Source organism: Barbatula barbatula (assembly GCF_947034865.1).
Source record: "Barbatula barbatula genome assembly, chromosome: 5".
NCBI lineage: Eukaryota > Metazoa > Chordata > Actinopteri > Cypriniformes > Nemacheilidae > Barbatula > Barbatula barbatula.
The window spans coordinates 21,631,923-21,647,509 of NC_136769.1; the positions used below are offsets into that span (position 1 = coordinate 21,631,923).

The following is a 15,587-nucleotide window of genomic DNA, read 5'->3' on the forward strand; positions in this document are numbered from 1 at the left end:
ACCACCTGCCCACTGGATCCCATCCCCACCCATCTCATCCATGCCATCTCTCCAGCAGTTGTGCCTGGTCTGACCCACATCATCAACTCTTTGCTTACCACTGGGACATTTCCCACTGCGTTCAAAGAGGCCTGCATCACACCGCTACTGAAGAAACCCACTCTCATCCTTACAATGCTAGAACACTACAGGCCGGTGTAGAGTGTGAAAATGCATATCTTACGTCAAAATGTAGATGACTGATTTTAACCTCTAATTCTTTTCTGTCTTCTTAAAAAAAAATTTTTTATTACCTCACATCTTTCAGAGTGTCTAATCCAGCCTCTGCAGGCATCAGCTGTGATGTCATCACACGTTACATCCATGGCAGCCAGAAGGGTCATCTGTGTATTTGAACAGAAAGAACATTGATTTAATGTTCATCAATCATCAACTCTTTGCTCACCACTGGGACATTTCCCACTGCGTTCAAAGAGGCCTGCATCACACCGCTACTGAAGAAACCCACTCTCAACCTTACACTGCTAGAACACTACAGGCCGGTGTAGTGTGTGAAAATGTATATCTTCCGTCAAAATGTAGATGACTGATTTTAACCTCTAATTCTTTTCTGTCTTCCTAAAAAAATTTGTTTTACTTACCTCACTATTCTTAGCTTTGTATACTGTGCTAGGCTTTAATGGACTGGATTTAATTAACTTATGCATTTTGTTGCCTATATTGTTATAATTGCTTCCAATGTTTCCTCGTCTGTAAGTCGCTTTGGATAAAAACGTCTGCTAAATGACTAAATGTAAATTTTATGAAATGTGTAATGTCATGTGTAATGTGTAGTGTTTGGCCTTGAAATTTTAGCATGTCTACGTAATCATGAATAAATGCTTCTTGAGACAGATAGTGTTGCTTCTTTGCATTCATCAAACGAATTGTTTCTGGCTATATGCATCCATGCATCAGTTTGAGAGGGGTGGAAATGGGACACTTGGGTGAAACAAAACTGCCCCAAAAGTACCCCCACCCACTTTAAATACAGTTTTTTCTAAGTCAATTTGGTACATTTCTCAGATCCGATTTGAAATTCTCAAAACTTCTTGTTCAATCCTTACATCCTTGTGTCACTTGTGCACATCAAACAAGCATTTTCTCATTTCTTTGAACAAGTTGCAAATGCTTTGGTATATCCATGCAAATGATTATGACACAATTCTGTGCAGATTCCTACATTATCAATTGCTCATGTCATGTTGATCAAAATGCATTATAATGGGTCTCTGTTGAATAGTATAATCCCCCACGACATTTAAGCACTAGTTTTACAATATACAGTAAGTATACTTCAAGTAAACAGTGGCATTTTATTTTACTCAATTTAGTGTTTTGCATTACTATATTCTTTCCACATAGGACTGCAAGACAAGTTCACTGGGTTGCAGACGGCCCCTTTTCACACCTAAACAGTCTTTTGACACTCTCTACAGGGATCTCATCCCTGAACAAGAGAGGGGGCAGATTGGAGATGACCTGCCAAAGTACGTGTTAGTTTGGGACAATGTCAGTTTCCATCGCTCCAACATCATCAGGCAATGGTTTGCGGCCCACAACAGATGCTGGTGGAGTTCCTCTCACCCTACTCAACCCCGTTGAGGAATTTTTCTCAGCATGAAGATTAAAAGTATATGATCGCCAGCCGTATACACAGATGACCCTTCTGGCTGCCATGGATGTAACGTGTGATGACATCACAGCTGATGCCTGCAGAGGCTGGATTAGACACTCTGAAAGATGACTTTCACGCTGTATCGCAAGAGAAGATATTTGTTGTGATGTGGATGAGAATCCGTTGCCCAAAAGACAAAAACGTCAGGAGGTGTAGGAAGACTGCACTGTAATTTGATGAACATTTCTTCAATGTTCTGCGTGTTCAAAATTGGAGAGAGGCCAGTTAAGAAAATGTTGAAATTTATTGATCAGAAGTCTCAAACAATACAACAGCTGGGTACAGCAGCTGCTGGGTGGGTTCTCAGACGCAAAGTCTTACACAAAGAACCGACCCCCAAAAAAACAGTTTCACAGCTTTTATAATATTTCACGTCGCGTCTCTTCTTCAGCTAGGGTCCAATCAGCTCTTTCTCCTTTGTCCTGTCTTCAGCCAACCAGGCTTACACTGCTTTGCTCTCGAACATCTGCAATGTATTATATAGAAACACTACACACCACATTCCATGGGGCTCCATGTGTAATCTAATCTTTACACACACATACCGTTTCCTGTGGAAAAATACCCTCAAAATCATCCCAACTCTTGGCTAACACAACTCACACACTTGGTTATATTTTCAACATATTATGCACAGTTAATAAACAATAATGAAATCATAAAGCATATTAAATGTAAAGGCACGTTTAATACCACAATAAGATCCTTCAGTGTGCACATTCCTTCCCCCAAAAAGAAGATGCTTCTTGTTACACACACACATAAGCAGAACATGCACCCCCCACTTACTGACCACATTCCAATCTCTGGCAACATCTAGCAACTGTAGAACTCTCAGCTTCAAGCTTTTGTTCACAATCATGTCACGTAGGTAAATACATCTGATTTAAACAAAATTAATCATCCATTTTTATATCGATCTATATATTGATCTTAATTCCCACAAATTCCACTGCACTGCATGTACAGTTTTCCCTAAGGAGATTGTCTTATGTTCAGATTTCTACATTTGTTTGTGCTATGCAGTGCTGTCTTTTCCTGTCTGCATCGCAATGACACTGTCATTCAATAAATTATTGTACAAACAGTAAAAGCGTTAACGTGAATCATGTGCCGTCTCTTGCAATCAAACAATCAAAACCAGAAATGCACTTACTGTTTTGCAAATGGCAAGGATGATTCGAGAAATGCTCCACTCATCACTCTCAGGTCACTCCGCTGCACATGTCTGATCACTTCTTTGTCACCCCCGACCTCACCGCTCCAGACAACGCAGATGTCTTACCGCTGGTCACTTTCCGGTGCTACCTACGGTCCCTCCCTCCTGCTTTTCCGCTGCTGTCTTGTCTGCACTCCCCCCCTCTGAGGAGCTCTCTCTTTTGAATACAAACATTAGTCATAGGCCATCTTTAATCACACCTTTCTCTGTGTGCCCTTTCAACACTGCTCCGCCCCATTCCCCGGGCCCCATGTTAGGGTGCACAGGTGCCTGTAGGTTGGAGAATGACGAGAGATGTTGCCCCGGGTTATTTGGGGTGTGTGGACCACTGGACCTACCTCTTTGGGGACCCCATCCCCCCTCAGGTAGTCCGTTTTGCTGACCTTGACCTTGTGCCAGTTGTTGGCAATCTCTTGCCCAGTGTCCATATCTGCCACACGCATAACACTGATCCCTGCTCCGCCCGTCACCCTGTCTTCCCCCGTTCCCTCTTCAATTACCCCTTTGCCTATTGTTTTGTCCCCATGATTGGTTAAGGTTTGTGTATGGTTATAGTGCTTATGGGTACCCCTCATAGGGATGAGCACCATAGGGTGGGCCTGTGTGTGGGGGTGGCTGCTGGGACATTTGTTTCACCTTCTGTCTTGCCAGGATAACAAAGTCTGTAATAACAAAAATAGATTTTGACATTCACTTTTTCCAATACAAAATTATCAGAGCAATTTGATTCTGATGTTTTCCTTGGGGTCAATTTTATTCCACCTAAAGAATTTTAGGGAAATCACCCAAAAAATAAATAAAAAAATAATAATTGACAATTAAACTAAGAACTTTGAGTTGCATGACCTATAACACATGATGAATGAGCAAACTATAATCAAATATAATACAATTAATCTTTGCAGAAGTCAAAGTGTTTGTTTAAGAAAACTCTTTCGCTCTCTGTATACTATATATATGCTCTCAGAACACCCATTCTACCTCTTCATCCAGCCACTGGCTTTATACATTAAACATATACCTAACTCTCATTGGTTTCCCATTAACACATACACAAATGCCTAAATGTTGCTGTTTTCTGTCTTTCGCTCCCTTTCTGGCACTCTCTCACTCTCCCTCGCTCTCTGTCTCACACACACACACACACACACACACACACATACTTGTTTTTGTGGTATAGTAGGACTTTGACGGTCAAACCAGTTTGGTGGTGGTAAATGGGGACACACCTTTCCCAATGCCTTAGAGTGATGATAAAACTATCAAAAAAATTGTTTTAATATGCAGATCACAAATCTGACTTTAAATATTAGATACACACTTCAGAATGGAAAATATAACAATACGATATTTTGGTGGTACACAAGGACATTCCCGCCCATACTGAAATGTTCCCGCCTATGACATAATTATGATTTTTGGGGCCCAACCTGCATATGAGGGCGCTCGTTTTACAATACACAAAATATGTCATTTCAGTGGATTACAGGGACCAGTGTGTGTTACAGGCACATGACTACACACACAACACGGTGTATTACAAAGACTAATGTGATTTAAGAGGACTTGATCTTAAACACAATACACAACTGCACAATCCAACATTATAAGGACAAGTGTGTTTAATGGTACATGCCCACACACACAATACACAAACAACACGGTGTATTACCAAGACTAATGTGATTTAAGAGGACCGGATACACAAAATAAATTACAACATTACAGGGACCAAAGTGTTTACACATTAAAGAGCAGGTTCTGCATGATTTTTGTGAGTATATTGGTAAATGGAGTGTCAAACAACAGGTATTATTTAATACTTATAAGCAGTTTTACTTACTTTACTGCTTGACTGACTCACTAATGTGATTGATCAGATAGTGTCGTCTGCTGATAGGTTTAGCGCGTGTGTTCAACTCTTAGCGGGCAGGCGGGGACTAGATCTGTGGATTCACTGCGTTTGGTAGCAGACTGTGGTGAGGACTTGTAAAAAAAAAAGGGAGTCAACGCTGAATCACATGAACAAGCTCATATTTTAGTTATTCGTTCACCTTCGGATTTACAACTCGGCAGACTACTTACTTTAAATGCAGTGTGTAATGTTACCATGTTTGAATGTAATTTTGATGATAACGCGGAATGGATATTTAATAACAAAATTGAGTTTTTCCAGATTTTAATCATTCAAAACAAAAAAAAACAAATAAACAGACAAAACAGACTGCTTTGAAACAAGCCAATTTGTTAGATTTTATTAAACATACATTGAAATGAGTAAGATTCATTTGCTGAACATGCAATGAATTCTACAACATGAGAAACTTAAAAAAAAACCTCATGTTGTTTCAAGCCTGCATGACTTTCGATCTTCAGTGGAATGCAAAAGGAGATGTTTAGTAGAATGTTAGGGCCAACCTCAGCCTCAGCCTCCAGTGACGTTCATTGCACCTTCTTTCCCATACAATGAACGTCTGAGGCTGAGGTTGGCCCTAACATTCTGCTAAACATCTCCTTTTGCATTCCACTGAAGATAGAAAGTCATGCAGGCTTGAAACAACATGAGGGTGATGAAACGCTGACAGTATTACTTTTTTTTTAACAAATTACTGCTGCCATTATTATTAACAAAAACAAACAAGTAATAATCAAAATAGAACAACATCAAATAAGACATGATCCAACTTTACTTGAGTTGTGCTTTCCTTTTTAAACTAATTCCGCGATTTCGCACGAAATCTCTGATGTTTTGTGCACTTCGCCTTGACAAAACATGATTTTCAGCGGACTTACACTGCTGGGATTCAGACAGTGTGGCCAGTTTCCCTTTGATTATGTGTGACTTAAAATGTTTCATCACAGCGCTAACTTCTGCATTCGACCAGCACACCTTTTGGCCTTTACGTGGTTTTTCAGTTTCTGCCTCACTCTCATTCTCTGTACAGAATAATTTATATGTTAGTAAGCTCTAACTATATGAGAGCTCATGTACTTACAATGATGATGGTATTCTGATTTAAACCCCCAGGTACCTTGGGAAACTTCAGTGGTTCTCTCAATTGGCATCTTATGAACATCTGCAAGAAATCATTTATACACTGATCAGGAAATTTGGATGAACTTATTATTATAGCCTTAACTTCAAATATTATTCTAGAAGTGAAATCTTCAGCCTGTTGAACAGCTGCTTTTTAAGACTTGTGTTCATCTGTCATTTATCAGTTTTGGCAAACATGAAAATGACCAACTTCTTGGTATCAGACATAATTAAAATGTTGGAGCATCCCTAAATTTAATAATATTCCATTAGAAAAGTTGCACTATAGGCACAATAAGCAATAAAACTGTATCTATGCATTTTATTTATGCAAATAATCTAATTAAAATGCTGGGTTAAAATAATAATAACATATTCAAAAACATGTTTACTTGTCAACTTACCAAAATCACTGGAGACACCTGCACCTCCAGCAGGAGCATCGTCCTCAGACTCTCTTTCATCAGGATCACTGGCTTCAGAATCTGTCAGACTGATTTCATCTTGAAGAAAAAGTGAACTTTAGAACATGAGAAACATCTACATGTTTAACCTGTATTCAGAAGTCATTTTTGAAACATGACTGACCATTAGACTACACCCTAGTGTGTACTCAATAGATGCAAGGTACATCACATAATTCAGTTTCCTTAAACCTCCCTATGAGTGTAAAACTCCACTGTACTGCCTACAGTAGGATGGACATACCTTCAATCTCAATGTCATCAAGTGATTTGCCTTGAAGATTAGGAAGACGGCCCTTTTCCATGGCTAGCAGTAACTTGGATATTTTAGCCAGCTGAGTAGTGGCTTCAGGCAGCCTGTAATAATCGCGATGGACGCGAATATCATGTCCCAGGAAATCTGCGACCTGATCCAGTTCATTGTTTTTCAGGTTTAGGATTTGGGAGAGAGTAGCTACATGTTTGCGGAGATGAGTTGATCTGAGAAACTCTGGATTTTGAGCTCCACATTCACTTGCATAAACCCTAAGAGAGTCCGGACCTCTGTAATGACTCTGGCAGTTGGGTCTGGCAAACAAGAATTCATTAGTGTCCAGCACTCCACATTCACTTCTCTTTGTAACCAGCAGTGTCAGGGCATCAACCATATCAGGTGAGAGAAGAACCGCAACCTTTCTTCCCCTTTTCCCCCTGATCTCAACTCGACTAAAGTGGCTGCAGAGTTTCTGTTCAAACTTGCTCAGGCCCATGGCAACATCATCATGGAGAGAAGTGCTGTCCCTTTCTTTGAAACCTCGGAGTGGCATTTTAGAGACCTCTCCTGCACGTCTACGGTTGAAAACAATCATTCTGGCAAGCGTTGTTTTGGCTAGTTCTGCATAGCTTTGAGGAGAGGCAGTCTCTTTTAGGTTCAGAAATGCTGTTTGTGCAGTCTTCTCTAAAAACTGATGAAGGCACTGTACGTCCTGAGTGAAAGGCAGGGTTAATGGCTTGTTAAATTTCGCCTCATTCAGCGTGACCAAAGCTGTGTGCGAGATCATCTCAGACCACTTTGAGGAGTAGAGCTTTTTAAATGTCTCTGTCGACGTGATCAGTTCCTTGTCCTCGGACATCAGTGCTCTGCAGTGAACGATTTCACAAATCTTATTCAAAGAATGCCCCAGTTTCAGTGCAAGGCTTGGACATTGGTAGCAGTGACTCTCGTCGTCATAGCCAGACACTCTCTGGACTGCTCCAATGAGTCTGTAAAAATTGGCAGGTTTTACAGCTTCTTCTAGACTGTATATTGAAAACTCTCTACGCAAAGTCAACAACAATCTTCCAATTTCTCTGAGTTTTTGACGAATGTACTCAAACTTGGTAGGGTCATGTCCATGTTTGTTATAGAAAGACTGTGCAAGTTGAAGAATACTCAGGTCATTTTTTACAACAGCAGAAATGTCATCCTGCTTCATCACACTTAAGAGCTTCCACACTCCTTGCGATATCTGCTGACTGAATGAAGACTCTGCCATAGTTGCCAGACCCAAAACCCTGGTTCTCCCTTGGTTTTCACTGTCAGACACTGGTTTTGAGGGACATCGTTTCAAATGACGCCATAGATCTCTACGTACAAACATCCCTTTGCAGTACATGCAATGCACAAAATGCTTTGAGTCACGTTCTTTTTTTGGTGCCCGTTTTATTTTAAGGGCCCCCTCTCCAAACTTTAAAACATCTGTGTTATGCTGATAGTTGCCCTTGTTCCTGAGTTTTTGCAGCATTGCTTTGCGTTCTTTTGAGTGCACAGGGAGTGACAAGGCCTGCCCAACTTCAACATCAGCCATATGAGTTTTCAAATGGCGCGCCAACTTGGACTGAGGCTTCCCGCAGATGTAACAATAGTTCTTACTATTTGCTGAACAAGAAATGTTTGCTGATTCCACACACTGATCTGCTTCACCAATGCTGCTTTCCCTCCCTTCCTCTCTCAATGTCGCTGCCTTTTCTGCATTCAAAAGCTTCTCAATACTCTCCTCTCTGTTTTGTGATGGCGGTGATGATATAACATCTGTTGACCTGCATACCTCTGAATCTTGCTTACTGGGAAGGTTGCATTCACCAGACCTGTCCGATTCACTGTCTATCTCAACATCAGTCAACTGCTCCTCCTGACAAAGCAAGCCAGACTCTTCATAAACACATGCTGCTTCCATGGCCTTTAAGATTGGTTTTCCTTTGTCTTTAGATAAATTCAGGGGTGTAACATTGGATCTCAGAGGTTCACTAAACTTAGAGGATGCCGCTCCATGCATATCTGAGAGGAGTTTAGATTGATCATATCTTGCTGGTTTTGTTGTCAGTTCATCTAAACTGTCTGACTGACTGTCTGACTCAGACTGTGGTATGTATTCCTCATCTGACAACTCATCTTCCTCTGAACTTACATCCTATTGTCAATATAGGTATGATTAATTTACAGTAATAATAGAAAGTTTTAATTCATAAAACTAAAGAACAAACATATATAAATCAAACACTCTCTTACCAGTGATGACCGTTTTCCAGTCCATTCGTGAAACTTTAAATAACAGGACTTGTGCCAAAAACTGGAGCACACTATTGGAGAAATCATCATGTATCAGGACATGTTCAGCTGTTGTCATTTGTATTGCGTTTAGGTATAGTATCTCATGTTAAAATTACCCCCTTATTGCAATTTATGTTTTTAGTGGTTTAATAGATCACAAAACTCAAGGTTTGGATCATATATGTTCTTTTGTTAATGGATTGGATCATTTTCAGATTAGCAAAAATGAAAGGGGGGGGGATGCAAATGTTACTATTTTTATGTATTACTTTAAGCACATTTCAAGTAACTCTATATCACAGCAAAAACTACTAGCCTAACTAATAACTTGATAATAAGCTGCTTCAACAGTTAAACAACTTTGATCTTAAATGAATGGTACTAAAATAAATGAAGATATGTCATGCTGCAAAATAGACAATATACTAACATTTACATCTCAGGCCAATCCACTTTAGTGCCGCAACAGGTCCCACACATTTAGCACATCTGTCCATGCTTGATATTACTGAAGAGACCACGTCATGCTTACAGACCTGAAAAGAAAAAGATTTGTGAATGTGTCAGTGTCAAAAAAGGAATATTCTTAAACATACATGTAAAACTACAATTTTTAATCATGCATCCTTGAAGAAGATATTGATCATTTTAAAGTTTAAAACTGGTCCACTTTGAGAGCAAAACTAAGAGCTCCAACCTATTTTTAGAGTCCAAATTTAAGACAAACAATAATACTTTTAGATTTATTATTAGAACTATCCCTAAGATTGTAATACATTTCTCTGTGGGAATCTTAAGATACTTAACGATCTGATCCGATTCCCAAATCGGATCGTTCTTAACATACATTTTTGGTAACTAAATGTCCTGCTGTGCAAATATATTAACTTCACATTTTCCTGAGACATGTAAAACATTGCCTAACGCCTGGGCCACACATACTCCGTATGCAGTGCGTTGCATTTTTTTATGTTAACAGATGATATTCTTCACACAGCTTGCGTTTGCGTTGCGGTCCGTCCGTTGTTCCGTTGCAGATGCGTTACGTTCTGTCAGTGCAGCGAGCGTTTATGCATTGAGTCTGTTTTCGCTGTACACTACGGACAGATTTAAAAGTGACAGGACGCGTATTGTGCTTAAAATCACACAGATTGAGATGGGATTTCACCATACATGCATGTAATTAAAGTGAGCCACTCATTTTCACAGTCATCATGTTGATTTGATTTCGAGATAAAGCTAGATAAAGCTCAACTCTTACCAGGATTGCAGAAAACACATAATCCGGTAAAACTGTAAATCTGAAAGTATATTTTCATGTTAAAGACACTACACACTTTTCAAAAAAAGCATTTAGAGGAGGGGCTTTTCTGCTGAAAGTGAAACTGTGTGACATTTGTTGAACTTGTGGGTCACAGAAACCACAGATCGCCACCGTATGGCAAATATCGCTTGCGCAACGCATACGTACTACAATACGCAACACAAGTTCTACACACGGAGTATGTGTGGCCCAGGCGTAAGCAATGGCACAGAACACAATGTCAAAGACATTTTATGTTATATAAAACCTTTTTTTGGTTCATTCGGTTTAAACTGGGGTAGGACAGTTTAGACGGTTGTGGGCCAGCAGAATAAAATTAATTATTTACACAGGTTTTCCCATTAAACTAAAACATGTAAATACCTCATTGACTTGTTCAGTAGGTGCACAAAAGCTCTGCTCCTCGTTGAACAAGTGCTTTTTGACAGGTGTCATCTGAAAACATAATGAAAAAAACAAGTTTAATCTGGAGAAGACATACTAGAACAAACTAATATTTCCTCAAATGATGCAATGCTCTTTTTATTACCTTCTCAACACAGTCTTGACCCTTAAATGATAATATGTCCTTCTCAGGAGTCACCTGGAAGCAAGGAAAAAACACTTAACACTTCTACAGAGAGGATTCAGAGATTATCCAAATAAAGCAGAATCACAGACAGACTTTTTCCAGTCCTTCAGTGGATGCACAGAAACTTGAGTCCATTAACAGTGATTGATCACTGACTACATTCAACTAAAAACATGAAATGAAAACAAGCAAACATTATGAATGAAGCACTGAAGCAAAAGCTGGCTAATGATGCCAGAAAAAATTTAGCCACAATGGCACATTTTCAACCACTGGGTTATATTAGTGGGCAAAGTAATTCATGGGTTACAGAAGTGACTTGGACATTTAAAAGAGGTTGACATTTTAACATGGTAATTATGCAGATAGTTAAAACTCTAAACATATGGCCATAACCATTTGATTTCCAGAAAGAAAAAAACAATACCTTTTGTACGTCTCTGGCTTCTGACTGTGTGTTCACTTTAAGAATGGAGGGTTCAACCTCACTGAGAGTCTACAAAACATCAAATTAGACATTTGAAACCCTTGTTTGTTAAAGCACTAACCCTATGCATTGTATTCTGTGCCGAGCGCTAATATTTACATTTACATGTAGGTATTTGGCAGATGCTTTTATCCAAAGCGACTTACATTGCATTATTCTATACATTTATACACAGGTATCTGCAATCCCCTGAGATCCAACACACAACCTTGCGTTGTTAACACAATGCTCTTACCACTGGGATAGAGGAAAGCTAATATTCAGCTACAATGACATGTTTTGCAATCAGACTTCAAATAAATAAGAAGGATATATAATGTTTTTCCCTTATTGAAATTAAAGTTAGGAATGAATAAGAATTGGAATAGATATGCAGAATTACCGGCCCTACTCATTCTCTTCCAGTACAACTGTCACTCACCTTGTGTAGTCCCACAGTAAGAGCAGCACAATCATCACTGCCTGGTGACAACTGGGTCGTATGGCTTATCTGAAAATATAACATAAAGATAAGAGTTTTAAAACATGGCAAATATATGAAATATATCAAAAGGATAATGTAGAGTCAGCCAGTAATGCAAAATAGACATGAACAGGATGACCATGGTTAGTACACAGTTACTGACCAATAAATACTGTATGTGCACATGAAGTAGTGATTTGAGATAATATCAAAGTAAGATTACAAAAGAGTTTTATTTCAAATCAATATTTAAATATAAGATACATGTTTAAATGTAACCCAAAATACTTTAATGCATCACATTACATGCATGTTCATTATAGTATGTAAGGTTGTCTGTAGCTTTACACCTGTTTTATGAGGACACAGTTTTATGAGGAAAACATGTTCTTGATGTTTAACTTGACTGAAGAATCTCAAGTGTGTGGTTTTAGTTTGACAGAAGTCTGGTCTATAAGGACACACGTCTTACCGGGACACTGGTAACTACAGCACCCTGAGTTTAAGTATTTATATGAGAGATCACTTTATACACACACACACAATCATAATTCAGTGAGTGATAACTGTGGCAAACAATCTGTTTCGGAGGTACATTAAAAATCTGCTCTTTCACTTGAGGAATAACTAAATTATTACATTAACTTATTGGATAACTTTAAAAATAATCAGGTGAGACCCAAACAAGATATAGCAACTCTAGTTATCATCTGAAACAACAAGTTTAAGAAACAAATAAGAAACAAAATATAATGTGACAAATAATGACTCATTATTATTGTAGAATTACTTATTGAAGGTCTATTTTAACCAAGGAGGCTGCTTTTTAACTACTTGTATTATGGTTATATTTAATCTAATAGTACAATAATGAGTTTTCAATATTGGCATGAGTTGTTCTTGAGGTAAACATGTTTTTTGATGTCTTCATAAAAAAGGGTCTTCATAAAAACGATGTGGAGGCTACAAACAACCTGATATACTGCATCTAATTGACACGCATAAGGTTATTCATATAAAATCCATTACAATTAACCTTTTATATTTTTAAGTTGTTTGAAATAATCCAAAGTTGTTATTGTAAAGGTTTAAATACCGTGCAACGCCATGGCCACTCAGAATCACCATAATTATATGTGATCTCTTCACCAGCACAGATGCTCCTTATAGCAAATAAGCAAAGGTGTGGTTTTCCATCCACACGGATCGTCTTCATCTTGCTGTTTGGGTTAATATGGTCATCATTTACAAGTCTACCAAGAGAACAGTCATCTCGGGCAGCATCAACACTAAAGAAATGAGAGTTATCAATAAGTATCTATAATAGAGTAGTTTTAATGTTAAAATGTTTTCTACATACCAGAGGAGTTTTCCATCATATCGAAACTCAAACAAGAAAACTTTGAGGGCGTCATGATATATTCCTTGTCTCCGCTCACATTCTTCTTTACTTATGAGATCTCCTCTGTATTCCAGCAGGAAATCTCCCTTATCAAACTCAGTACAACTGAACACACCTCTCCCTACACGACAACAGAGAAGTAAATAGCATACAATGTACCTGACACAGCTTTAATAAACCATCAAACTCACCTTTTGAATCATTGATGAATCTGCCATCAAGCCCTTCCTTGTCTTTCTTGAGAAGTGAAAACTGTATGGCCTGCTCCAGAGGCTTGGGCTTTCTCCTTCGCCGTTTCACTTCGGCCATCTGATGTGTCTACGGTCATAGGAAAAGACACTCAATAATTCTGAATAGTGCATTTCATTTGACATATGATTCAGCAAGTTTGGTTTTGATATAAACATTAAGAATGACAGTTCTATTGGTACAAAGTTTATGATATTAAACTCAGGAGAAATAAGAGTGCATCTTGATCAATCTCTTAACGCAGAAGAACTGCAGTTATATTTCACAGCAGCATGTCAGGATACTGTACTGGGTGGTATTATTATTTAATATAATATATATATCCATCCCCCTCCCATTCAACACATGTCATGACAATTCAATATTATGATGAATAAGACTAAAATAAGCAGGGAAGAGCTTGCAAGACATGCACAAACAAACCAGACGGATTAAACAAGCTATTAAACAACATTATAACTTACCTTTTGAGTGATAGTTGCTTCAAACAGGTTCAATTGTTGAAAAACAGGTGTTCTCTGGTGCAGTTTCTAATCCGGTCCGAACTGGAAATAAACGTGAGCATCACTACACCTCTGATTACCATAGGCTATTCATTAGAATCATTAATATCAAATAAAACTACTAATAGTACAAATATCTTTTTAATAAGCATCTATGATTTATGCCTGTGAGTAAACTGTTTGTTTATACTTTTATTAATAGCATAGCAAACAAGATTGTCTAATCGCGTTTCTCCATTAAACTGTACTGATCTGATTTTAAGTTATTGTCATACTTTATTTTATTTTAGGAATACATTTCATTGCAGGACCCATATGCATCACATATTTCATTCGCAATCGATAAATTATTATCATTATAATAATGACTTAGTATTGTATATTAACTCACGTGTATATAGCAGGTTGTGTGCAGTCAAGCAGCGCTGATTGAAGCTCCGCCCAACTCCGCCATCTTGTTTTCGCTATTTCGCGCCAATCGATACCGATCTATCCAATCACAGGCCTTAAAACTTACACTGGCATAATATATGCACTTTTTGGATGACGCGAGTGCAATACCGGGACCAGGCTACAGGGGCGCACTCTCAAACTCAGAGATACACTGTGTATGGTAACATTTCAGGGTTTTATGGTATAAAAGGACATCGCGCCAAAATTGGAGATAGTGCTTCTGGGACTAAGTAAATGACATCTACATTGTCGGATTTACAAGGACATGGTCCCTGTCCTCATAAACCCAAATGTCCCCGTAATGCTGGTGCGTATTCAGGTCAAAAGTCTTCATAAACCACAAAAACAAACACACACACACACACACACACACACACACACACACACATACATACCCCTCCCCTACACTGTCTCAAACACAGCCACACACTCATTCTGTCATGTGCAATCTTCACATAATGCTATCCAGCATCCATTTAGCTCTTTCTGCCGCTGTTCAAACTTGCATGCGCTTTTTCCTCCATTTCCCTGATTTTTGGTGTTATCTTAATTAATACATTCTCCGATTCCTTCCATACATTTTCCATACATATCTGACTCCATTGTATAATTACCGGGGAACACCCGTATTCCTCACATTCTCTCTCAAACTCAGACATTCTAAAAACTGATATTCAGTACACAATACACAATTAATATATACAGTTTAATCTGCTTTTAGCGTGCCTAGGGCCTGGTTACCCCGGGGCGTTTTAAAAGCATTTATCCCTGTTTATTCACTTTTATCATGCCGCAAGACTTCTATACTTGCAGGTGTTTAAAAGGATTTCACAATTATCTCATTTCTATCATGCCGTGGACTTTATACCAGCGGGTGTTTTAAAAATGCGCCTTTTATCATGCCACACGACTTTATACGTGTAGGTGTTTTAAAAGGACTTCACAATTAGTTCTGATCAACAAATACCAACGATTTTTAATTTATAATCAAATGTACGGATATACTTCAAACTCAACACATAAATTTGGAATATCCAATCTGCAGAAGGTCGTTTAAACAGGTCTCTGCTTACCTTATCGTATTCTGTCGACAGTGTGTTGAATTAAAAGTTGTCTTGTCCCGATTTTC

The 15,587-nt window shown here is 38.6% G+C and overlaps 1 protein-coding gene across 1 annotated transcript; it reads right to left on the bottom strand.

Moving 5' to 3' along the window:
- Positions 1-5,487: 5,487 nt before the first annotated feature.
- LOC306893824 (uncharacterized protein) lies at positions 5,488-13,567 on the bottom strand. Its single transcript, XM_079455881.1, has 13 exons — positions 13,445-13,567; positions 13,212-13,374; positions 12,948-13,140; positions 11,810-11,878; positions 11,329-11,397; positions 10,860-10,913; positions 10,694-10,765; positions 9,437-9,542; positions 8,965-9,035; positions 6,682-8,866; positions 6,378-6,476; positions 5,969-6,013; positions 5,488-5,873 (listed from the first exon to the last, which is right to left on the bottom strand). Exons 1-13 carry the CDS (start codon positions 13,560-13,562, stop codon positions 5,623-5,625), a joined length of 3,495 nt encoding a protein of 1,164 aa, XP_079312007.1. The 5' UTR covers positions 13,563-13,567; the 3' UTR covers positions 5,488-5,622.
- Between the last annotated feature and the right edge of the window lie 2,020 nt (positions 13,568-15,587).